Below are 26,788 nucleotides of genomic sequence, written 5' to 3'. Positions count from 1 at the left end.
TTGCTGCCTGAGGCAGAGCAGGAAATGATACCTCCCCCTCCTGTCAAGTCATAGGATATAGAGCTACAGCTCTCCCCCAAATTCAGTGTGAGAAACATTTGGCCCTCTGCATGTTGTGAGCTACAATTCCCATCAGATTCAGCAAGCACCGCCAATTCTCAGGGGTGATGGGAGTTGTAGTTCAGCAACATCTGGAGGGCCAAATGTTCCCCATGCCTGCCCTAAGTGAAGATCTATTGCACACATAGCCAGTCAAGTTACTTCAGTATCTGAAGCAGGAAAAAAAACCATCTTTCGCTCCCTGGAAGCAAAAAAGCAACAACAATAAATTAACAATTGGCTGCCTTTTTGTAGAACATAAAATATTTTGCCTGAGATGGCTGCTTCCCTGCCCTCGCCACATAAAATCATTTTGCCCCCCTGCTACTGAAGAGAGGGCTTTGCAGTCAAAACAGCTCCTTAGACCTTTAATAATAGCATACGACACTCTCCATCCCACCTTAAACATCTGGTCAAATGTTGCTTTTTGAGCTTACCAAATCAAGGAGACCTTCTTCTTGAGATATGTACGTTCAGTGGTTCAGAGCATCATTATAGGAGCCACCTCAAACGCTTAGGAAATGCAAGGAAACAATGAATAAATAAATGAGGTTTGAACTTTAGTTAATGCAGAAGCACCAGATCTTTGGGCTGCTATTTTTCCCAGGGGAAAATAAAATACTGTGGACAGGCGGGTGTAGGGGGTGGAATAACACAAAAGTTCAACTAACAGAGTCTGTAATTAAGTGTGGGTGTTAGTTTATACAAACAGCATTTGTATATGCTAACTAATAAGATGTATACAGCACAGCTCTGTGATCTCAAGGCATGAAATATGAGGGCCCCACAGCATTCCCATTAAATTAAATGAGAACGCCATAAGATCTTTGCTATTTGCACCACAAAAGTGTTTCATGAATGGCACTACTGTCACGAAAATCCCTCCGTAATGGCTAGGGAACACATTAGCTTTCTCCCTGGACAATCTAACCTGAATAACCAACTCTGGCAGCAATTTTCCTAATGTATTTGTTTCCTCTTTTTTCATATTCTTAGTTCCTGCATGAAACCCGGCCGTGCCTCTTGCCTCTGCTGGCTGCCTCTTATTCTCCTCTGGGGGTGAAATAGAGACTCTTTTATTTGCACACGTTAGAAGATGGATTTAATAAATAGCAGAATCCTACATCGGAATGAGAAAGAACACTTTCATTGTGGTGAATGGAGGCTATGAAAGCTGCATAAAGATGGCCTATCTCTACAACAGGCAGAAAGCCATTAAAATGGGGCAATATGATTCCAGGGTTGCCTCAGATTGTTCTTAATCCTATCACAGTGTGGGTCTCCATTGCACATACGTGTACTTGCAAGGGTGCTGTTACTTTTGTGGTGGTGCCCATGCTAAAGGGAAAGTTTTCTCCACACCACAAATAACTGAAAGATGTACAAAGTTATGAGATACATGTCAGAACCACTTGCTGCCTAGGATTCCTGTCTTAGCCATCACAGGGTTTGTGAGTTTCTCCACAAATCTTCATGCTCATCTTACCTTCATGTTATTTGGGTAGAATTTCATCCATGTCTTCCACCCCTATCTCATTTCTGCCAGGTGGAAAGAAAAAGCAATAGAAAAGTTCAATGAAGAGCCAACCATTTGGCTTCATGGGTCATAGTCTTCAACAGTTAACAGCTCCAGGAGGTCTTCATATCTCAGAGACCTTGGGAGCACAGCATGTTCTGTGGTTTGCAGGGACATTGTAATTGCTGGTAATGCCCCTACCATGTACTGGAAAAGATCATCAGTAATCATTAGTACCACAATAATAGAATGCCAAGGCCTGAAATTGGACAGATTGTTCTCCAGATAAGTTCAGGACAACAAATGAAGTTGAAAAGAGATTCAAAGCAACAGTTTAATGATCTATTGCAAAATAAAGGCCCAACCAGTGAGGATTTTAATGATCAAGAAATATACTTTTGCCCTTCTAGTACAGAGGAAAACTACTGCTGAGTGGTTGCCATTTATCCAAAAGCCATGGACAACTTCCCCCATAGGCAGGCCAACATGTCCATAACTAACTTTTCGAGAACACAAGACCATAGCACTATGTGTAGCATTCAAAATAGCCTTCAACACTGAAGCAATATGGAAGAAGTCAATGGGAAAAGTCCAGTCTTCTCCATGTGACTATAATGGCAAGAAGAAAACTCTAGAATGCAATAGAAAAAATAGCCAGTCCCATATTGTGAGCTCCTGCAATGGCTCTCAACATGATTGACAGCCGCCATGGGGAAAGATTTCATTTGGCCACCACAAAAGTGCCTTATTTCTCTCCATTGCCGTTGCCATTTTGTTTTATCTTCATAAACATATTAGGAGGAATTGCCTCTAAATGTTTCTTTAAAAATGAGATCCTGTCCTAACAAATGGAAGTTGTGTTTATCTCCAGAGGAGGATATGAGGATCTTACTTGTCTTGACATCTGATTATTATGGTACATGAAATACTAACCTTGCAGTACCAAAGCGGCTTGAACTCTGGCAGCACCTATAAGTGACACACATGAAGTGACATGGGCCACTGACGTAGCAGGCTCCTCTTGCTTCCAAGTGACACAAGGAATCAACAGAGCTCAAGGTGATATTGGTGTGAAGTTGATTGTGGTGACAAGACGTGGGGGGACAATGTGCTGACAATGAATGAATGAATGCCAAATGAGTCCAACTCATCAACTGGTTAATGAGCAGAAATGTCGGCTATCTTTTCTTCTTTCTTCTTCTTCTTCGGTGATTTTGATAGCCTGATTATTTGCTTTAAAAGTGATCATTCAGTACAATCTCATGCACCTGAATCATAGAGATGCAGAGATGGAAGGGACCCTGAGGGTCATCTAGTCTAACCCCCTGCAATGCAGGAATCTCAATTAAAGTATCCATGACAGAGGGCCATCCAACCTCTGCTTTAAAGCTTCATTTGAAAGAGAGCCCACTACCTTCCAAGGGAGTCCATTCCAGCTCTACTGTCTGAGCATTCTTCCTGATGTTTAGTCAGAATCTCCCTTCTTGTAACATGAAGCCATTGATCCAGGTCCTACCCTCCGGAGCTTGCTCCCCTTTTCAAGTGACAGCCCTTTAGATATTTGAAGATGGCGATCGTATCTCCTCGCAGTCTCCTCTTTTCCAGGTTAAACATACCCAACTCCCTCAACCGTTCCTCATAAGGCTTGATCATCTTGGTTGCCCTCCTCTGCACACATTCCAGCTTGTCAACATCCTTCTTAAATTGTGGTGCCCAGAACTGGACACAGTACTCCAGGTGTGATCTGACCAAGGCAGAATAGAGTGGTACTATTACAGTGGTACCTCTGATTACGAACTTAATTTGTTCCGGAGGTCCGGAGGTCCATTCTTAACCTGAAACTGTTCTTAACCTGAGGTACCACTTTAGCTAATGGGGCCTCCCGCTGCCGCCGCGCCACAATCGCATGCGATTTCTGTTCTCATCCTGAGGTAAAGTTTTAACCCGAGGTACTACTTCCAGGTTAGCAGAGTCTGTAACCTGAAGTGTTTGTAACTCAAGGTGTTTGTAACTTGAGGTACCACTGTACTTCCCTTGATCTGGACACTTTACTTTTTTTATTGTTGCATCACACCATTGACTCATATTAATTTTGAGGTTTACTAAATACCCCACACCCTTTTCAATCCAGGCATCTCCTGTCTTATATTTGTGCAGCTGGCTATTCCTGCCTATGTGTAGAACCTTACATTTCTCCCTATTGAAAGTCACAATTATTTAGATACCTAGGCCTGTTTCGCCCATAAATGTTTTCCCCGCTTGATGTGAATGTGTGAAGGGATTCCACTTGAAAGCATGCATTTTAGTCCATGGTTATGTGTTATGATTGGAATCTAGTTGGGGTACCTCTGGCCCCAGAAAGGATTTTGATCCAGCAGAAGCATGGAAAAGGAGACGGACTGTTGTTGTTGTTGTTTTTTGTCCCCCTACAGACCCTAGAACCCCATAAGAATTTGCTCCACAAAGTGGAGGGGTGCTCCAGTGCAGTGTGGATAGTGAATGGGTGGGAGGAAATTACAATTGACAAAGTTGTCCACTGGATCAAATTACCTTTCAGGAGTGCAAAAGCTGGGAAAACCCAGCCAGATAGGCAAGGTACAAATAATAAAATTTATATTTATTTATTTATTTATTTATTTATTTATTTATTTATTTATTTATTATTATTATTATTATTATTATTATTATTATTATTATTGGCAGCAATTTGTTTGCAGTTGCCATTTGGCAAACAAAAGCTGTTGTTTTGTGTTGCTGTCATCACAACAAGGAATATGCATGTGTGAGCCAGCCAATGAATTTTGGGGTAAAAAGAGCACTAGTTAAATTGAATCGTACTGGCTTATATCTGCATAGGATGGTGTACCGTGACGTCAAGGTCAGATTATAGAGGCTCCACTCTAGTTACCAATCCCTGCACTTTACGATATGCTTCGGTCAGTTTGTGATAACATATTCTTTTGTTCTGCTGTCCACTGCCAACGCCACTCTCTGAATTGCAGAAGTCTTGCAATAATCATTTGAACCTGGTGATCAAGATTAAAATCTTCAGCGTGACTGTTTACTCCAGATAAGCTGGCTGCCTGCAATTGAGCAACCACACTGACATTTGCACAGATGGGCCTCTGGTGTCTAGGATATGATGAAGGAGCCTAACTGAGAAAGCTGTGCCACTGTGGAGTCGGGAGGATGTTTTGGAGGGGGCAGAATGGTTGACTTATCCTTAGGGAAGCCAATTCCCATAAGACACAGTTCTCTTTATCCTCTGTGCTAGATACAGTAGCAAACCAGTTAACTGGGAAAGGGCTGTGTTTTGCATTGGATTTTGAATGCCTGATCCAAAACCTGCTGGATTGTTTGACTGGGCTGGGGAGGAATTTTCTTGTGAAGATACACCTTTCATGACTCCATAAGAGACAATATTAACAGCCCACTAGATGTGTGCATGTGTTGGTATGCCTAAAGCCATAAGGATACCATGTTTGAGAAACCTTAATCGCTCTAGCCCTCTGAAAATGGGGGGAGCTTGGGATTTGAACGTGAAATGTATCATTGTGTCATGGATGTACATACCCATTTTTGTTCTGAGATATTGGCACTGAAGGGATATATCACACTGCATGAGGGATTGCATGAACATCTGTAGTGATGAAATGCTTTGAAAGACTGGTCCTTCAACACCTTAGAACCTGCTTTCCACCGGACTTTGATAATCATCAGTTTGCCTATAGAAGAAATAGGTCTACAGATGATGCAATACCTACCGCCTTTCATCTTGCAGCAAGTCATCTAGAGAAACCGGAGAACTATGTCAGGATGTTGTTTATTGATTATAGCTCAGCTTTTAATACCATCCTTCCGGACATCCTCATTAAAAAGCTGACTGACATGAACCTTTCTCCTACCATCTTTGACTGGATTAAAGACTTTCTGATAGATCGGACACAAACAGTGAGGATTGGACATGTAACATCTAATTCCTTAAAAATCAGCACTGGCACACCACAGGGATGTGTGCTAAGTCCCTACCTGTATTCATTGTATCATTACGATTGTGTATCATCTGACCCGTCTACTGCAATTATTAAGTTCGCAGATGACACCACCATAATGGGTTTAATAACAGGTGGAGACGAATCAGCGTATAGAGGGGAGGTCCAAAAAATATCTACATGGTGCCTAGGGAACAACTTGCACCTTAATATCAGCAAGACAAAGGAAATGGTGTTGAACTTTCGGAGGAAGAGAGGAGAACCAGCCCCACTGTACATTGGGGAGGGCTGTGTGATAGAGTCTCTTCCTTTAAATTCCTACGAGTTTATCTCAGTGAAGACCTTACTTGGAAAATAAATACAACCCAGGTGGTTAAGAAAGCCCAACAGAGACGCCATCTCCTCAGAGTATTGCGGTAGAACAATGTCAAACAACATCTGATGATCTCCTTCTACCGGTCAACAATAGAAAATGTCCTTTCATACTGCATCACGGTGTGGTATGCTGGTTTGACATCATCTGATAGGAAGTGCCTACAGAGGGTGGTGAATACAGCACAAGATATTATGGGCTGTCCCGTGAATCCGCTGGATGAAATAGCGAAAGAACGTTGCCTCAGGAGAGTGAGGAAAATTCTCAGGGATGATTCACACCCTGGCCGGCACTTTCTCGATCTCCTGCCCTGAGGCAGAAGATATAGAAGCATGATTAGTCGCACCAACAGGGTAAAGAACAGCTTCTATCCGTGGGCTGTTAGGCTGCTGAATGAAAAGATAACAACAGGGCAACTGACTTTCAGGTTTGGTGGGTGGGTGTCAGTAAACAAGGGGAATTAAGACTAAGAGAGCTGAGTGGGGGGGTGCTCTATGAGGCCAGCACTCTATGAGGCAAGGTGAAACAATTTACCACAGGTGGCAAAACCAACCCCCACCCCACTCCCTGCCAGTTATGAGAGTGAGCCTGGGGTCCCCCAATTCACATTTCAACCCAGCTTGGTGGGTGGACATAGACAAGCCACAGTTTTTTCACCCACTCTCCCCACATGTGCAACATTTAGGAATTGGACTACCATTGCAAGGGCAGTGGCGGACCTACATTTTGGGGGGCCCTGAAGCTTCAAGGGCCCCCCTGAAGCTTGAACAGTCATGGGGGGCCCTTCACAACCAGCAATGAGATCTGGGTAACCTGTTATCTTCTTCAACGTGGTAATTCCATGACAGATACCTTTACAACATCTGTGCTAATGATTCTCAGACTTTGGGATTATTGAAATACATACAATAAAAAATTAATCAATTTGAGTCCTGCAACCCACATCGCATCTACTGTACCCCTTTTTAAAAGCAATGTAGACTCAAGATTCTTCTGGGGACCCTCTGGGATTAGGGGCCCTGGAACTTAAGCTTTGATAGTTTCATCGTAGATCTGCCTCTGAACCAGGGTGGTGCATCCGAAGGCATTCGGACACTTGAACGATGCTCTCTAAATGCTGTGTAAATGATTAATACAGGGAGATGGTGAGCAGCAATGAGAAAGGTCAGTCATCTGAAATAAAGCTGCTTTGTCCTGCGTGAAGCAAACAATGGATTTTCCCTCATTAAGGCTGAAGGAACCTAGAAAGCAAATATTCTATTTTTAAAAAAAATAATTTTTATTCATTTTTTAAACACATAATAAAAACACACAAACAGAACAGAAAAAACAAATACATACAAAATATTTAAATCATAATGTTATTTTCATGCACCTTCTTTCCTTCGACTTCCCCATACCTCCCTTTCGCTGCATCCTTGTTTTACAGTTCTTTAGCAACCCATTAGTCAGTTTATCTACTAGTTCCCTTCCATTAATTTTCCTTAAACTTATTAGTTACAGCTGTAATTCTCTAGTTCTTACCCCTTGACATCTTAACACTCCTCAATTTTACAACAATTTTTAAGATATATTTTAAATTTCTTCCAATCTTCTTCCACTGTCTCTTTCCCCTGGTCGCGGATTCTGCCGGTCATCTCTGCCAATCCCATAAAGTCTGTCACCTTTGTCTGCCATTCTTCCAGAGTAGGTAGTTCTTGCATCTTCCAATACTTTGCCAGAAGAATTCTTGCTGCTGTAGTAGCATACATAAAAAATGTCCTATCCTTCTTTGACACCAATTGGCCGACCATGCCCAGGAGAAAAGCCTCCGGTTTCTTACGAAACGTCCACTTAAGGACTTTCTTAATTTCATTATAGATCATTTCCCAAAAGGCTTTAATCTTTGGGCAGGTCCACCAAAGGTGGTAAAAGGTACCTTCAGTCTCATTACATTTCCAGCATTTATTATTGGGCAAATGGTAAATTTTTGCAAGCTTGACTGGGGTCATGTACCACCTGTAAATCATTTTCATTATGTTCTCTTTTAAGGCATTACATGCCGTAAACTTAACACCAGTGGTCCATAACTGTTCCCAGTCAGCAAACATAATGTCATGACCGATATCCTGTGCCCATTTAATCATAGCTGATTTCACCGTTTCATCCTGTGTATTCCATTTCAACAGCAAGTTATACATTCTAGACAAATTCTTAATACTGGGTTCTAACAGTTCTGTTTCTAACTTTGACCTCTCCTTCTGAAATCCTATTTTCCTGTCCTGCTTAAATGTCTCATTTATCTGATGGTAATGTAACCAATCTTGAACTTTGAACTTTAGTTTCTCATAACTCTGAAGTTTAAGTTTCTCACCATCTTGTTCTAGGATTTCACAGTATTTTGGCCAATTAGAATCCATATTAAGTTTTTTCACCGCCTTAGCTTCCATTGGTGACAACCACCTGGGAGTCTTACTTTCCAGCAAGTCTTTATATCTAGTCCAAACATTGTATAATGCTTTCCTGACAATATGGTTTTTGAAACTTTTATACACCTTTACCTTGTCATACCATAAATATGCATGCCAACCAAAGCTGTTATCATACCCTTCCAAATCCAAAATGTCTGTGTCTTCAAGAAGTAGCCAGTGTTTCAACCAGCAAAAAGCTGCTGATTCATAATAGAGTCTTAAGTCCGGCAGGGCAAAGCCCCCTCTATCTTTTGTATCAGTTAAAATCTTAAATTTTATTCTGGGCTTTTTGCCCTGCCAGACAAATTTAGATATGTCTTTCTGCCACTTCTTGAAACAGTCCATCTTGTCCAAAATCTGTAAGGTCTGAAATAAGAATAACATTCTAGGCAATACATTCATCTTGATGACAGCAATTCGGCCTAACAAGGAAAGTCTCAACCTAGACCATATTTCTAGATCTTTCTTTACTTCTGTCCAACATTTTTCATAATTGTCTTTAAATAAATTCACATTCTTAGATGTTAAGTTCACCCCCAGGTATTTCACTTTTTTCGTTATTTCCAAACCAGTTTCACTCTGAAATCTCTCTTTTTCTTCCATTGTTAAATTTTTTTCCAACACTTTCATTTTCTGTTTGTTCAGTTTAAATCCTGCTACTTGACCAAATATCTCAATTAGTTCTAATACTCTTTTGGTACTAGTGTCTGGCTGTTGCAAAGTTAACACTAAGTCATCTGCGAATGCCCTTAACTTATAATTTTTGACTCCGACCTGAATACCTTTAACCAACTGGTCCCTTCTAATCATATTTAACAAAACCTCCAGGACTGATATAAAAAGCAAAGGGGATATTGGGCATCCCTGTCGTGTACCTTTTTCTATTGGTATTTCCTCCGTTACCACGTTGTTTACAATTAACTTTGCTTTTTGTTTAGAATATATTGCACCTATACTGTTTTCAAAAGCTTGGCCTACCCCCATCCCTTGGAGATTCTTCTTCATAAAGCTCCAACAAATATTATCAAAGGCTTTCTCCGCATCCACAAAAATCAAAACAGCCTTCCTGTTAATGTCCACCTCCAGCAACTCCAAAATGTCTATAATGTTCCTCACATTGTCTGACATCTGTCTCCCTGGGAGAAAGCCTGTCTGGTCCTTGTGAATCTCCCCTAACAGCACTCTCTTAAATCTTTTTGCCAAAATGTCTGCAAAAATTTTGTAATCCACATTCAATAAAGATATAGGGCGGTAGTTCCTAACCTGGTTCTTTTCAGTCTCTGTTTTCGGTATAAGTGAGATAAATGCCTCTTTCCACGATTCGGGAGCCTTTTTCCCCTCCAAAATTTGATTGCATACTTCCTTCAGTGGTTGTATTAACCATTCCTTCAGCGCTTTGTAGTATCTAGCAGTCAAACCATCTGGTCCTGGTGATTTCCCCAGTTGCATGTTCTGAATGGCACCCTCTATTTCTTGTTCTGTAATTTTCTCATTCAAAATCATTTTACTTTGTTCTGAAATTTTTGGTAATCCATATTTTTTAATAAATTCTTCTATTTCTTGTTCATTTACTGGCCCTTGTGCATACAATTTCTTTAAAAAACTTTGAAAACAATTACTTATTTCATTCGGCTTGTGGATGATTTTTCCATCCACTTCAAGACATGTCACAGTGTTCAATTTTTGCCTCTTTTTCAATTGCCATGACAGAAGTTTCCCACATTTGTCTGCCGATTCAAATGTTTTTTGTCTCATTTGCTTTATTTTCCATTCTATTTCTTGATTCATCAGTTCCATATATTGCATCTGATAATACTTTATTTCTCTCAAAATCTCTTGAGACTTTGGTTTAGATCTCAATTTCTTTTCTCCTTCTTTCATTTTTTCCAAAAAAAATTCTTTCTTCTCATTTTGTTTTTTCCTCTTTATGGAATTCTGTTGAATTAGGAAACCACGCATCACGGCCTTGCTAGCGTCCCAGATTGTTCTTTTCTCCACTTCTGTTCTCAAATTTATCTCAAAATAATCTTTCAATGTTTTTTGGGCCTTCTTATAAATCTCTTCATCTCTGAATAGGGTGTCATTCATTCTCCATCTAAAGGATCCAGTTGTTGTTACTTTCATCTCCATCTTTACCGCGTTATGGTCGGAGCAGGTTTTTGGGCAGATTTCTATTTTTTTAACTCTTGGCACCAGGCTACTAGTAACCCAAATTTGGTCAATTCTTGTCCATGTCATTTTTGCTTCAGAGAAAAAAGTTCCCTCTCTCTCAAGAGGGTTCCTTGTTCTCCAAATATCAATAAGGTCCATAGTTTCAGTCATTTCAAAAAAGGTCTTTGGTAATCTCCCTTCCTTAGAGATCACTTGTCTCTGTGCTTTATCCATGTTTGTGGAGACAACTCCATTCATATCTCCCATCATTACGATTTTATAGTCTAAGAAATCCATTAAGGTCTCATGCAACTTCTTAAAAAATTCGGCCTTCCCTTCATTTGGTGCATAAACTCCTACTATCAAAACTTTTTCTCCTTGGATTTGAATTTCAATTGCCAGATATCTTCCTTGTTCATCTTTGAATATCATTTTTGGAGCCAATTTTTCTTTTGCGTAGATCACCACACCTCTTTTCTTAACTTTGTCTGATGAGATAAATTCCTGTCCCAATCTCTTATTTGTCAAAAGTTTCCTGTGTATCCTGGCAATATGGGTTTCTTGCAAACATATTAGGTCTAATTGTTCTTTCTTTAAAATGTGAAAGACTTGACGTCTTTTTCGGGGAAGGTTCAAACCGTTACAGTTCCAGCTCAGAAGTTGCAGAGACATTTTGTTATTGGGTACCTTTTCCTCCGACTGCTCCAAGCTTTTGTTCTTCCTCAGATGGTATTGGGAGGAGTCCAAATGATAGATTTGCAATGTCGGTTGGTTCTTTCTCTCCTACAGTTCCTTTCTGCAGGTCCTCTGAGTATTTCTCCAGAAACTGTTCTTTATCTTGAATTGTTCTTATTTTAATCTTCTTTCCTTTAAAGTTGAAGGACAATCCTTGTGGGAACTCCCACCTGAATGGAATGGAATTTTTCTTCAGCAGGTCAACCAGGTCTTTGTAGAAGGTTCTCACCTCCAAAATGTATTTAGGGATGTCCTTGAAGATCTGTGTTTGAGAATTCTGAATCACCAGTGCCTTTTGATAATGTAGGTTCAATATTTTATCTCTTTCTTCCTTGGATCTCAGTGTAATTAGGCAATCCCTTGGTTTCTTGTCCTGTCTCCTGCCCAGCCAAAAGGCTGTAGTTATTACAAACTCATCATCTTCCTCCAATTCATCATGCCAAAATTCCGCAAAGTTCTCTGTAAGGAATTCCGCAAGGTTGTCCCCCTCACTTTCAGGAACCAATCTTAATTTCAGATTTTTCTCCTTCCTCTGCAGTTCCATTAAGGCCAAAGTTGCATCATGTTCATTCACTTTATTTGCAATCGGCACAAACTTTTGCCTTGTCTCCTCTGCGGTACTTTTAGCACTTTCAGCAATCTTTCTTGTTTCCGAACTTTCTTGAATTAATCTATTGATAGAATCTGTATTAGATGTCACAAAGCAAATATTCTAAAGGCTCAGTGTTTGCCTCTGATGTGATGCTACTAGGATAGGCATTCACAGCTTTTTATAAGCTTTGGCTGGACTCTATATAGAGAAGGTGGGCCTTGCCACAGTGATGTGTGTCCTGGTCAGATCTAGATGAGACAATTCCAAGGCTGTCTTTAAATTCATAGATGCTCCTTCTCCTGAACGCAGTTACCAGAGTCTTACTGGGGGGTGAAATGGTCAATATTTTTAACACCTCTACTCTATCGGCATGTTTCCAGGTCCAATTTAAAGTGCTAGTCATGACCTTTAAACAGTTCCATCTCAAGCAATTGATTGGATTGTCTTCACCCATGCCATCCTGCCTGTATTTTAAGAAGTTCTTATGGTGTGTGCATTTCCCAGGTCAGTAAGGTGGGTTGCCCTGAAGGAGAAGTCTCGCTCTGTGGTGGCTCCACAGCTATGGAATTCCATTCCATTGGGGCTGCATCAAATAATAATAATAATAATAATAATAATAATAATAATAATAATAATAATATCAGTGCTATTTTTTCCTAGAAAAAGAGGTGACAGAACTCACCATGAGCACATCTCTCTTGGAAAGGCAATGGCGGCCACCTGAGAATTGCTGGAACTGAGTTCCAGCAAGTTCCAGCTGAAAAAAAAGCCCTGATGATGATGGTGTTGATTTATCACTTATACCCCGCCCATCTGACTGGGTTGTCTCAGCCCCAGAATGGCTATGATACAGGCCTGCCTATTTCAATTGGCCTTCCAGGTCTTTATTAGCTACTGCTGCTGGAGGTCTGGTTGACTTATGTTCTTCCTGGCTCTGTAAATAAAGTGTTGCTGAGTTGTTGCTTTCCAGTCTTAAGATTTTGTATCATTGTTATTTTAATCTTTAGTGTTTTTAGGGTGTTGCCTTACTGTTCGTTTTATCCTTTGATGTTCTGATCGTAAGCCACACTGGACAGGCATTTGCTCCCAAAGCAGCCCCCACTCCACGTATTCCATTGTTAGTCACACTGAGAGTAGACTCATCAAAATCATCAAGCTTAAGTAACTTAGGTCTATTGATTTCATTGGGTTTACTCTGAATATGACTTAGTTGGATATCACCCATTATCATCGGTGGTGTTTTAATAATATTATTGACTTCAAGCCTTGCTTTAATGGATACAAACTTACTTCTTTTATTTTCTGTCCTTTTCTTATTATGAAAGCTTCCATTCACATGATGGTGATTTGTATGCCAAGTATCAGTTTTTTCTCTTTGCATGGTATAATCAGGAATACCCACAGTCCAAGGCACGTTCCTAAATGGAATCGACTCATTGTTTTGCTGGAATGCCAGCTTTGCTGGAATGCCAGTCTAGGTGTGCCAGGGAAGTCCTGCAAACAACACACAGTGTCGCAGAGCATGTGGAGACTCCATCCCGCAAGCCTGTCTGGTTGCAGAATGCCACACCTGAAAGGCTCTGCCACGCATTAGAAGCATGACCACAACAGGAGATGCTTTGATCTAACCCTCTCATATGCGGAAACATGGCCAAGGCTTGCCTCAAACCAGGACTCCCAAACTGGGGAGGCAGAGAGAAGCACAGGCATTGTAAACAGTTGACACAGAATGGGCTCCAACATTTTAATTTGGTTCTCATAGTTGGCTGAAGAGCCCTGATTTAATTAGGGGAGAAATAATCTCAGCACTAGAAACTTTATTTTATTTTTTTAAAAAAGTGTGTTGTGCTATAAAACTCTTAAGTGTAATTTTTGAGGGTGGAATAGGAAGTGGGCCTCATTCTTTTTTCCACCCCAGTTCTAATTGCTAATAAATTTAACTTTCAGCTGAAAGAAGAATAATGTTATTTTATTTGCACACACACCACATCCATCACGCTAGGCCATGATTAACAAAGAAGATGCAAATATACTAGCTTTGCAGATTTCCGAATCTCCATAATTGCAGCCTATTCGTTTTGGGAGAGCCGCTTACAGGAGTCAAGTCAGGAAAGTGAAAGCATGCAGAGGCGTATTGGACTGCCAATCACTATCCGGTAGTGAATTAAATATCTTAAGACTGTCTTGTAAAATATATTAAAGCCGGAGATATTTCACATTCCGCACTCATGCTCGGAGTGAAATTAGCAATTCCACTGGAAACAAGAGCCTGGTAACTGAATATGGCCTGGATCGTTGGTTAACTCCAGTGGTGGCTGGCAGCCATTGGGACTTACAGTGGTACCTCGGGTTAAGTACTTAATTTGTTCCGGAGGTCTGATCTTAACCTGAAACTGTTCTTAACCTGAAGCACCACTTTAGCTAATGGGGCCTTCTGCTGCCGCCGCGCTGCCGGAGCCCGATTTCTGTCCTTATCCTGAAGCAAAGTTCTTAACCTGAAGCACTATTTCTGGGTTAGCGGAGTGTGTAACCTGAAGCGTATGTAACCTAAAGCGTATGTAACCTAAAGCGTATGTAACCTGAAGCGTATGTAACCCGAGGTCCCATTGTAATAGGGAAGGAGGCAAGGCCCAACAGCAGGCGAAGCCAGAGCCAATGACAGGCAGACTAACCCTCCAATACTTCTCTGGTGGAAATAGGGACACCTTTCCATACCATCCAACAGTTCTCCAATGAAAAGAGGGATGTCCAGTGCTATTTTTATAGAAGTCTGCTCACACTTTCGGTGTGGCGGCATTGCAGAATGGCAGAGGCCCTTCTAAGGCCCCAATGTTGGGATCTCAAATTCAACCTCCTCTCCAGATAAGTGGCATGGGTGTAAGCCTGTGCTGCCTATCAGGAGCCAGATCCTAGCCTGCATCCAGGATTGGCAAATGGGGGAGCAGGGCTCTAGAACTCATGGACTCTAGAACTCATGGACTCTAGAACTCATGACAAACCCCTCCCTTGTTCTCTTAGAGTGGCAATAGTGCCCACCTGAGAGCTGCCAGAACTGAGTTCCAGTTAGTTCTGGCTGGGGAAAAAAGCCCTGGGACTATTCCATAACCTCCAACCTTTCTCCGATGAAAATAGGGGTGTCCTAAGGAAAAACAGGACATTCAAATCAGAAACTGGGACGGTTTCTGTAAATCCAGGACTATCCTTGGAAAATAGGGACACGTGGAGGGTCTGGGCAGAAGCAACTAGTTTTGTCCCCATCCTCTTCCCTGCTGAGATCTGCAAAGGCAATGCCGATGGCTTATCCACAATTTCCATGTCTGTGCAGCAGAACTGGTCACGCTATCCTAAATCCGCCTCTGAAAAGCCCTGAGATTAAGGAGCAGGAAGTTGACCCTCTGGATTGATTGTAAATAGCATTTCCACCCTCTGGACTGATTGTAAATAGCAAGACAGGCAGGCAGGTGCTGGCTGAGGGCAGGATGGGGTCAACGCCGGGGGTGAACGTTGTTAAGAGACTCCAATTCCCCCTCAGAGAACTACAGCTTCCAGAATGGTTTGTCAATCAAGCCTTCTTCCCAGGGGACTCTGGGAATTGTAGTTCAGTGAGGGGAGCAGGGGTTACGGCCATACTACCCTGAACACGCCCAATCTCATCTGATTTTGGAAGCTAAGCAGGGTCAGACCTAGTTAGTACTTGGATGGGAGACCCCATGGGAATACCAGGTGCCGTAGGTTAAGGTGCCCACCCTGTGGAACACCCTCCCATCAGATGTCAAGGAAATAAACAACTATCTGACTTTTGAAGACATCTGAAAGGCAAAACTGTTTAGAGAAGTTTTTAATGTTTGGTGTTTTATTGTGCCTTTCATTCTGTTGGGAACTGCCCAGAGTGGCTGGGTAAACCCAGCCAGATGGGCAGGGTATAAATCAATCTATTATTATTATTATTATTATTATTATTATTATTATTATTATTATTATTATGCTTTAAAGGGATGGTTTGGCTGTAGCCACAGAATTTTCATTCACCTCAATATGGTGGAAGCTGTTCCACCCTGGGGTTTTGTGGTAGTGGTGGCACTTTTCCTTAGGTCTAAAATGAAATGCACTATACGCTTGCACTGAAAGACAACAATAATGAGTGACTTTCGATTTCGGTAGGTCAACAGATAAATGTTAATTTCTTCTGGTATTCAATTCAATGGAAGAATTTCTAATGTACAGCGACCTAATCCTAATTATTTCTCTCAGAGGAGAATCTGACAATGAGATATTGGGGTGTGTCTCTGCCTCCCTGGCTCCTTCCCAGCCAAACGCCTCACAGGCTCAAGTCACTTATTCTCACTGATTTCGTTGGGCTTAAATGTATTGACTGTCTATTGGACGGGGGCCGATAAAAGATTGTGAAGCACATTGGCTACTCCAAGTCCTACAAATTAATAATACCATAAAACTGTCACGTTATGCCGGGAAGTGTTTCCTGTGGGCTGGATATTTTCCCACTTTTCTTTTTACCTCAAAAATATGTCAGCATTTGTTACTGCCGTTTTTGCTCTCCTCCTTCCATAATGAATGATTGCTGTCACATATTGGATTAGGAAGCAGATTATTCCTATGATTTTTTTTTTCTAATATGGAAAAACAGCTTTTGTGCTCTACAATAAAGCTAAAAGCATGATTAAAGCAGCAGCGTATGTCTCCTTCTCATACCCCATTAGGCCCCAAATTAAATGCATATATGTTTGCGCTGGAAGACAATGTTAATGATTTATCTATATTTTATGTAGGTCAATAGATAAACATTAGCTTATTAATTTGCTATGTTGCCGATCTGCTTGGATTTAATTTGCTGAAGAATGCTTCGGAGCGCGGGGCACCCTTATCTTAAAACTTTCCATACTTCCAAAATAAATGCTTTGAATGAGGCGTTTTGGCTGTGGCACCAGTACAGCTCCACAAATCATTGTGTTATGCAGTGCTGGGGTCAGGGTTTCCTCTTGGGTTTTTTGAGTGGGGAAACGGGATTTGGACTAGATGCTCTCACTAGGTTTCCCTTCCCTGAGTGGTCTACCTCCTTCCCCTTGTTGTCATCACAACCTACTCAATTGCTTCTTTCTCTGAGCCCCATTGGAACTATCTTCCAGAGAGCGAGACACAGAATATACAGAGACCCAAATGGCCTCAACCAGAACGTAGGCATTTGGTGCTTCATACCGTCCAACTTTTTCAGATCAAAAACCAGGACGTGGCTTTGTCGGGGGTGAGATCGCTGTGTGAGAGTGCAGCACCCCAAATGTCCTCCATGATCTCACACCAAAAAAAAGGGGGGGTGTCCTTTTTTTTCTGGAACACTTGGTGGGAAGGGTGTTGCCAATGCCATGCCGCAGAACAGCCTTCCAGCAGAGATTTGGTAGGGATACTCACTCTTGACTATCAGGTGTCTCTGGAAGACCTTTTCAATGCTGATGTGCCTAAGCAGTTGTTTAAATTTTTACTGTATGGCCAGTCATGTCAATTATGGTTCCATGCTGCATTTAAATTTGCAAATGTTTTCATAATCCTGTGCATCGTTCTGATATTTTGTGAGGGGGCAGTATGTAAGCACTCCTATAAATAAAAGTAAAGTAAAGTAAAGTAAAGTAAAGTAAATGACACAAAGCTTTACTGCATTTTCTACTTGCTTCTCTTGCTGGTTTGCCTGCTCCCTCCCTCCCTGTCAGGGACCGTGCTGAGGAAGAATGGTGGGAGCCTCCCCCTCCTCCCAATTCTGATTCTTCCCAGGAGCAGGAGGACAGTATAGATTTGGAACAGTGGTTCGCAGAGGGACATAGTTCAGAAGGCAGAAGCTGGGAAGTACTGGATGGGGAACAGCTAAGAGAAGCACTGGGGGAGAGAGTGTTAACAGATTCACAGTCTTTGGACAGCATTCTTCCAGCGCCCTCCCCAAGGCCAAGAAGAGCTCAGAAAGTGATAGAACAGAAAGCACACAAAGCACAGAGGGGACAAGCTCAGGTTACAAGACGTAGGAGTGACGTGGGTAGGGACATAAGGGGGTGGAGTTCTTAGTTGGGAACTCCACCATTTCTAGGAGATGGGTTGTTTGTTCTCTCAATGTGATCATTAAAGTTTCTAACTGGTAAGAAGACTCATATTCCTTCGTTCTGTTTATCTACTGCCAAGGGGGAGAGGAAGCTGATTCTCTGAAGCCTAACACTCCCTCGGGCCTCATCACTTACCTTGTGGCCTGGACTTTCTGGGCACTGGTTTGCAGTTTCCCAATCCACATCTGAGCCTCTTTTTCCTCCCTGCCGCTTTCCCCAGCAAAACTTGCTCTCTATCGCTGAGTCGGAAGAAACAGCAATTCCACGAATTGCCATTTGTTCTGCTGCAACAGTAAAGAGTGGGTTTTTTCGGGGAAAGCGCTGGGACGAAAAATTAAACTCTTGGACATGAACCTGGAGAGACTAGACTTGTGACCAGAAATGCAGGGCAAAGGTAGGTGTGGGTGAGCCCTTAGAGAAGGCAAGTGAGCAAGCAACATCAGGAAGGAGGAAGGAAAAAGAGAGCAAATAGGACCCAGGGATTAGCCCTCACTGTGGTGTGGGCCGTGGCAATTGACTGACAATGCCCATACACAGGGGGTAGCTGGTTCTAGGCATTGTTTCTCCCCGATTCTTCTATGTGATTAAGAACATAAGAACACACGAAGCTGCTGGATGAGGCCGAAGCCCTATCTAGTCCAGCATCTTGTTCTCACAGTGGCCAACCACTGAACCTAGAACTGTGTTCACAAGATTCCAATAAGTGCAAGATCTAGCAAATAGCTCTGTTCAAATCTGCACTTTTGTTTGGGACAGGTAGATCTCATCCACTTGTATTGGAATTAGCAAATGCCTCAAATATTCCTATACATAACGTAAGTTATTTGGTGTTCCTCATTCTGTCAGAAAGCTACCATTTCGCTGATAGTTTTGCTGTTATCAAACATTTGCCTAATGCTTTTAATCTAAAAGTCATTAGTTTCTTGGGGGGAGAGGAGAGAGAGAGAGAGAGAGAGAGAGAGAGAGAGAGAGAGAGAGATATTTACACACACACACACACACACACACACACACATTGTCCATTCAAAGAAGTGCTTTTATTGCCTAGATGCTGTGAACTGTTCCAGAAATTGTTTGGTCTGTGTGGTCCCCTCTCCCTCACCTATGCAAGGTATTTTGCAAGAATGGAGATTTAATTCTGTTGGGACCAAGATAATATCTAAGGTGTGGAAACAGAAAATGAGTTATTAGTCCTAGTCAGTTGTTTATGATTAGCAAAGAGTCTGGTTAGGAAATCCTGACCTGCAGCAAAGCCTCCAATAAACTTTGCTAAACATTTATGAATGGCCGGATTCTCGCACCAAATGACAGGGCAGAGGTCTCTTGGCTTCTGTAGCATTTTGACCTGTTATGCAAGATCCAGGTCACATGATCCCAGCATTTTCTTTCTTAGGGGTGCTCCTCCGTGGCCCTGCGTGTGATGACCTGTGCTCACCGCATCAGCTCATAAGCAAAATCTTTACTTTGTATGATACATTGCAATTGCATTATAATGGCAGAGGCTGGAGAAAGAACCAAAATCCCTTAGCCAAAGACAAGATCTGTCAGTGGATGATTCCATGAAATCCAAATCACTGTTTGCTTCTGGCAGACAATGGGTGTTCTAGAGATTGATCTCTATAGACAACATAGTTCCAAATCGCTCAAGCAAGACAGCCAAGCCATATGTTGTTGATCTAGTTATATTCAGCAGAAGAATGTTTTTTATAAAAAAAAAATGCAAAGCAATCTGATTGAACATAAAACAAATACAGGGTCTCCCCACCACCACCAGCTCCCAGCTAATTTGTCCCACAGGAAAACCTATCAGTCAATTAAAAAAGAAATTCAATTTAATGCATTCATAGCCTACAGGCAGTCCAAGGGGTTAATATAAAAATTTCAACTTAAAAATACAATGAACAGCAGAGATAAATGCATATTCCTTCCTGAAGCCACATATGGGTGATCAATAAGACCCTGAAACCTTCTTCAGGTGTTTCATTTGAACATGAAAACATTACTATTAATAATAAATTTATTACTTGCCCTCCACCAGCAGGTCCCAGCATGGGTTACAACAATTTAAAAATCATAATTAAAAACAGTTAAAACAGATTACAGTCACAGGGACAGGGTGGGCCCTGAAAACACACATCTCAGGTGTCAAGAAAGATGACGTTGTCTTTATATTAGCAAAGCGCAATATTAATTTTAGGCGGTACACTAGGTCAACAGGAGCCAAATTGAGTTGTATCACCTAGTGGCATTCAAGGACGAGTGAAAATATATAAAAAAACAAGTGCATGCAAGTTGCAGGAATATGCTGAAAACAATTCAAGCGTTATTTGTGTTAGGAAGGCAAGCATTGTGGAAAGAGCTGTAGAGTTATGCATGTAAGGTAAAAGGTAAAGGTAAAGGACCCCTGGACAGTTAAGTCCAGTCAAAAGCGACTATGGGATGCTGCACTCATCTCGCTTTCAGGCCAAGGAAGCCGGTGTTTGTCCACAGACAGCTTTTCCAGGTCATGTGGTCAGCATGACTAAACTGCTTCTGGTGTAACAGGACACCATGACGAGTGTCGGAACTCATGGAATCACCATTTACCTTTCTGCTACAGCGGTACCTATTTTTTTCTACTTGCACTGGAGAGCTTTTGAACTGCTAGGTTGGCAGGAGCTGGGACAAAGCAACTGGATCTCACTCCGTTATGCAGATTCGAACCACCAACCTTCTGAATGGCAAGCCCAAGAGGCTCAGTGGTTTAGACCACAGCGCCATCTGCGTCCCACATGCATGTAACCCCAGCCAGCCACCCACCCAAAGTCATGTGGCTACTCCCATTCCCACAGTGTTGGCTCATAACTTCTGAAATGCGGGCCTAGGTCTGGGAATGGAAGTTTCCTACACAATTTAGAATCCAAGCTATCACAGTTCTAAATTTTGTGGGGAGCCCCTGCAGGTAGAACGGGCTCCCCACTTCAGAAGTTTTACCTCAACACATTGATAGTGACAACAGCTGCCAGAGAAGCCATGCAACTTAGGGGGTGAGGCTGAATGCACGACCCCACAGTTCCTTTCATCACACTTGGCCTTCTTTGGCACAAGTAATTCCTGAAGAGGTTTTTTCTCATGCCAGAATGCAGGCACACCAACTTCTTGCAAATAAACCGAAACCGAATGGCTCTATAGCTGTTGAAATGCTTTGAAAGATGAGAGGCGCAGAGCAGTTTAGATTACCAGCCGTCTACAACGTACTGTGCATAAAAATGTCAGCCTCGATGGCAAAGTTCAGCATAAAACAGTGTCAGCTAATTTAATCATTTACCATGAAAATACCAGTTATCTTAATCGTACACGGACTTCTTAAAGACTGGTGCATAGTTTTGCGTAATTGAATTGCGACTGAAGAATGGAGGAAATCGTGGAGTTTTAGCTTCTTAGCAAGGCGAGCAAGGACCTTCGCATTCCACTTTAGAGATTATATACACCGTGTTTTCATTATGTGTGCATTATACTTCTGACAAGTCTGGGCTTATAAGGGAAAGAGGAAAGCTCTCTGCTGCTGCAGTTATCTTGGGCTGCTGTCCTGTGTGGAAAAAGGTTCTGCTTTTGTCCTTTGGATCTGGGAACACAATGGGGGGATGGTTTTTGTACGCCAAACTGAACGTTTTGTCTGTTGCGTTTCCCATCTAGATGCCTGATAAACTACTGCAACAGCAACCTACAGAGGGCCAGGATGTCTTCATTTTCCATCCGAGCGAGAATTGTGTAGCATGGAGATCAAAGCGGCTGGGACCGTGTGTCCAGCTAGTCAGAACCCATGAACAGCTGTGATGAGCAGAGCAGAGATATGGAGAAAGAGGCCCAACCCTGACTGACTGGAGCAGCATGGAGGCCAGGACAGAGGAGCAGCAAGACAAACTAAACAGATTGACTCTCAGTGACTCATTTAGCTTCCAGGATTGGACAGATCTCTCCCCTGCTGGCAATTTGGCTGAGCATCAGTGGGCCAGATACCAGGATGAATAGCTTAAAATAATTAAGGGGAGGGGGGAGGGGTTGAAATCTGCAAAACTGCTCGCCGTCCAATTCTTTCCCATGTAGTAGAAGACACAAAACAAATTACATTTAGGTTATTAAATATTAAGTCATTGGTTTTACCTCCATTTGGCCCAAAGCAGGAAACTGGAAAACGTTCAAATTCGATATCATTGTGTTGATGGGCTGTTTATCATCGAGTGACTGACTGGAGTTTGGCAGTTCGGAAGGGTCTTTGACACATGAATGGAAAAGAGGCACTTCAATTCCCCCCTCAAAAAGGGGGGGGGGAATAATTAATTCAGCAAACAATTTAGGCATGAATATGAATGTGTACAAAACCAAAAATGCTCACAGCCAAGGAGGGGTGTGTTGTTTTTTGCTCAGTGATCGGGACTTTCAACCTTGTGTTGACATTTGGGGCCCAGCCTTTGCATCCACTGAACAAGGTGGGAATTCTGACGCTCTTTCCAGGAGAAACAGGCTGAGATCCCGGAAGCAAAATAGTCAGTGCTTTGTATTTAATGTGTGAAACCAGAAGCAACAGGCTCGTTTAGTAGCAGAAAAGGTCAGTTAAAATTATAGAGACATCCTTTGGAGCAAATCCTCTGTCTTGTATTTGCATATTTATGAACTAGAGATTACGACAGCCCATTCCATTTATTAGAGCAGCGATGCTATAGTTAATAGTCTGTCAGCATTTCCATTACAAACCCCCTTTTTTCTGAGTTTTAATATCCCAGCCACTTGAAATCATGTCAAGCAAACAAGTCACTTTTGTCGGGCCAGGTGCAATTCTTTCTTTTTTTTTCCCTGTTTGTTTTTCTTTAATTTAAGATCAAAATAGATTTCAAGGATTTTGGTCCGTTTGGACTTGAAAGATAAAACCAAACACATAAATGACTCCAAGTTTACTCTGCTACTCTTACTTTCCCACCTTCTCATTTCTGGGGCAACTGGATAAAACAACCAGTGCTATTTAAAAGTGCCACGCCAATCTTTTCCCAAAATGTCACAAATTTGGAACTATCATCCCCCACAAATCTGCCTATATAACCGAAATCCTTGTATCACTTACTTTAGAGTAGTTCCACTACTACAATGCTGGGAATCTTTTGAAATTTGTAGCCTACATCACGTATAGCTTTAACAACAGATGGATTAAACTGGAGCATTAAAGACATGGACATCAATGAGTTGAGCAAAGCAATTCAAATCTACCTTTCGCCAAGTGGGGAGGGTGGGTTACTTGGGGAGAGGTGTCCCTCTGCCCAGCCTCTCACTGGCTTCCACTAACAGCACCCCTCCTTCTACCTGCCAATCATAAATACTGGCAAGACTGCTGTCAGCTGGATGCTGCCAGGACCAGCCAATGGAAGGCCCCAAAACTGGGTATCCTGGGGGCAGAGTTGTGCATTGGGCCTAGTGCAGTGATCAGCTGGAAGCCACCTAGAGTGGCTGGAGAAACCCAGCCAGATGGGTGGGGGCATAAATAATCAAATTAATAAGATGATGATAAGATAAATCTATGCCCATTCTGGTCTCTCGGTAGCCAAAAATAGCACTGGAGAGGCAGTCGGAACTATTTTCACATGAGATGTCCATACAATGAGACTATCCTCTATTTTCCAAAATCCGTTCTTGGCTATTCAACCTCTGTTTCCTGTAGTCTCTGCCATAGTCCTCCCCACCTCCAGCATTCATGTATACAATAACATTGCCACTATACTGTTGGTGCTGACCTTTAAAGCCTAAATGGCCTTGGCCCAGTATACCTGAAGGAGCGTCTCCATCCCCATCGTTCAGCCCGGACACTGAGGTCCAGCGCCAAGGGCCTTCTGCGAGAAATGAGGTTACAGGAAACCAGGCAGAGGGCCTTCTCAGTAGTGGCATCCGCCCTGTGGAATGCCCTCTCATCAGGTGTCAAAGAAATAAACAAGTATCTGACTTTCAGAAGACATCTGAAGGCAGCCCTGTTTAGGGAAGTTTTTTAATGTTTGATGATTGATCGTGTTTTTAATATTCTCTTGGGAGCTGGCCAGAGTGGCTGGGGAAACCCAGCCAGATGGGTGAGGTATAAATAATAAACCAGACACTTCAGATTCAGAATGCAAAGTTTTGCATCACACCTTCTCTAAATTAGATGTGGAAGCCAAAGGGTTTTATCCAGCAATAACCCAGCAGAAGGCTCTTTGATGCAGGGGAGCCTTCCGCCCATGGCTGTGGTGACTGGAGCACACTGGCATTGGTAAGGCAGAAGTTAGGGAGGCCAACAGTTGGCAGATCCAGAGCCAATGACAGGCATGAGCAACTCATTCTAGCTTTATCCCTGTCCTCAGAGGTGGATTTAGGGCAGCGTGACTGGTTCCACCACCCTGGGGGTACCACAGGGCGCCACAACTATGATTTACTACTGAACTGAGCAGAATGGAAGGCAAGAGGCCGGGAGGGGTGCCAAATTTGGGGTTCGCTGAACTTTGAAATACCGAAGTCTGCCCTTTCCATCCTCTTTCATGGTTAGCTCTGCAAGCACAACACTGCAATTAAGGAGGCAGAAGGTGTCATGGCTAGTGGTTCCTGCTGGACTAGTTAATTAAGAAAGCGTGGGGGGGCTGTTTGAGGGCAGACTAATGTTGGTTGGACAGTACCCCCTTTGCCCTAATGGACCAACCTCAAGTGATGGGGAGGGTGGCCATTTTTGCCCATTCCACTTTCTACACTGTTCCAAAGGGTTACCCAATCCTCTGGAGAAGATAATGGGAAACACAGCAGCTGCAAGGGGAATTGGCAAAATGGCCTCCTCTCCATTCCACTGTTGGAAGAATCCATTCTTCTCTCCACATGAAGGACATCATTGGATCCAGTGCAAAGCCTACAGTTTACCAGTTCTGATCTGGAGAGTGCACATATATTCAATTTTCTTTCCGGATCAGGTTTAATTGATGGGCAGGAATCAAATAAACGAGCTTTGCACACATCAAGCAGGAAGGAGGGGTATGCCAGAAATCTACTCAGATATATGTAGGGTATGCAATAATGTTTTACTTAAAATATATTAAACCTGAAGGCCAGCTTGGCAGCAGTTCACTACATACTTGATGAGCTGTACATTGTTTTTTATTTTGCGGGGTGGGGGGGGAGCAAGCATGCCAGACAGAATGTTAATGTTTGCCTGAATATTAAGAAAGACTAATTATTATGCAATTAGTCACAATAGGATATGTGCAATTGAGTAATAATGTTCTGGGTGTGTCATGCAGGTAGTGCCACTGCCAGTTCTCATTTTGGTATGAATTAAAATTATGCAATGATTTACACCCTGAGCAATTGTCATAATTATCATCAGCGCGGCTTTTCATTTAAAGAAGAAACAAAGAAGCCTCCCCCACCAAAACAGAGTGTAGTAGGAGTGTTGCTATCCGTATAATAATTCCGTTTCTTAGCTTGTCGTGTTTCACAATTAAATCTTGTAGGGTTTCACAATTAAAGACAGAAATTGTGCAAACAAGATGGAACTGTGCTCACAGGTTTGTGGTTTAATTTCCAAGGGCCCAGCCCAGGTATGGAACTCTCTCACATCAAACTGCCTTGACATCTCAATTTTTAACAAGTTTATTTGGAATTAAGCCTACTGCGTTTATTGGTATATATTTCCTGGTGTCAAGGGAGTGGCTAAAACCACCCCTCAGGTTCATTCCAGGGAGGGAATTTAATAAGAAATGCAACAAAGGATTCCAGCAGGACAATACTCTTTATCAACTTCACTGCAGTAAAGCACAGTCCCGTAAGTGATGGGTATTGTACAGATAGCAGATTTCACACAGCCTTTTTATACTCTTTTACATACAGCTTACATCATTCTAAGTACATAACTAGTTTCACATTGTCCATTCCATGTCAGCCATGACATAACATCTTTACATTCTGGTCAAGACATATGGTAGACCGGTTGAGTTGATGTTAGCACACTGGTAAGGTATCTATAAAAACTTCATTTACAACGTCAATAAATACTGATTGGTTAAAAGGCCTACCAAAAATAAATAAATCAGAAAGCATCCAACAGGAGGGATGGTTTCTGTTCTAGTAGTAGGGCGGTCCAGAGGGCAGGGCCTGCCACGCTAAAGGCTTGGTCCCTAGTGAGGGCCAACCAAGCCTCAGGAACATGGGGAACCACCAGAAGTCCTCCAACTTAGAGGTGCTCATAACCCAACCAAGAAGCATCATAGTAATGAACTAATCATTATTGCACAGAGGTCTACTCCAATCAAAGGCTCAAGTGGAGAGTCAACACAGTGCCATAAAAGCGCTGGATTTATATTGGGCAGAGAGAGCGGGGTCCAAATTTCTGCTGAGCAACAAAGCTTGCTGGCTGAGATTGGCCACCTTACCTCTCAACTTAATTCAGGGCTGAGGAATCCAAATATTGTTCAACTACAACTTTCATCATCCCTCACCCATGATGCCTAAGGTAATAATAATAATAATAATAATAATAATAATAATAATAATAATAATAATTTATTATTTATACCCCAGCCATTCTGGGCGGCTTCCAAAAGAATATTAAAATACTATAATACATCAAACATTAAAAGCTTCCCTAAACAGGGCTGCCTTCAGATATCTTCTGAAAGTCTGGTAGTTGTTTTTCTCTTTGACATCTGGTGGGAAGTCGTTCCACAGGGCGGGCGCCACTACTGAGAAGGCCCTCTGCCTGGTTCCCTGTAACTTGGCTTCTGGCAGTGAGGGAACCGCC

The 26,788-nt window shown here is 42.3% G+C and overlaps 1 protein-coding gene across 4 annotated transcripts in view; it reads left to right on the top strand.

The window, feature by feature from the left end:
• The window catches only part of LOC309371530 (uncharacterized protein), a 265,758-nt gene that overhangs the window by 213,692 nt on the left and 25,278 nt on the right, over positions 1-26,788 (top strand). For 3 of the 4 annotated variants that reach the window (XR_014169127.1, XM_081914336.1, XM_081914334.1), the window contains one exon: positions 21,685-25,346. The exons of the other annotated variant lie outside the window; for it this stretch is intronic. Coding sequence is in view for 2 of the 3 variants with exons in the window: in XM_081914336.1 (XP_081770462.1) it covers positions 21,685-21,763 (79 nt within the window). In the remaining variant the exon portion in view is untranslated. Of the gene's footprint in view, positions 1-21,684; positions 25,347-26,788 lie in introns of those variants that run through there. 4 annotated transcript variants of the gene reach the window in all.

The sequence above is a fragment of the Podarcis melisellensis genome (genome assembly GCF_964234715.1).
Source record: "Podarcis melisellensis genome assembly, chromosome: 6".
Taxonomy (NCBI): domain Eukaryota; kingdom Metazoa; phylum Chordata; class Lepidosauria; order Squamata; family Lacertidae; genus Podarcis; species Podarcis melisellensis.
Note: the sequence above shows the minus strand (reverse complement) of the source record. Positions and strands in the feature narration are given on the sequence as shown.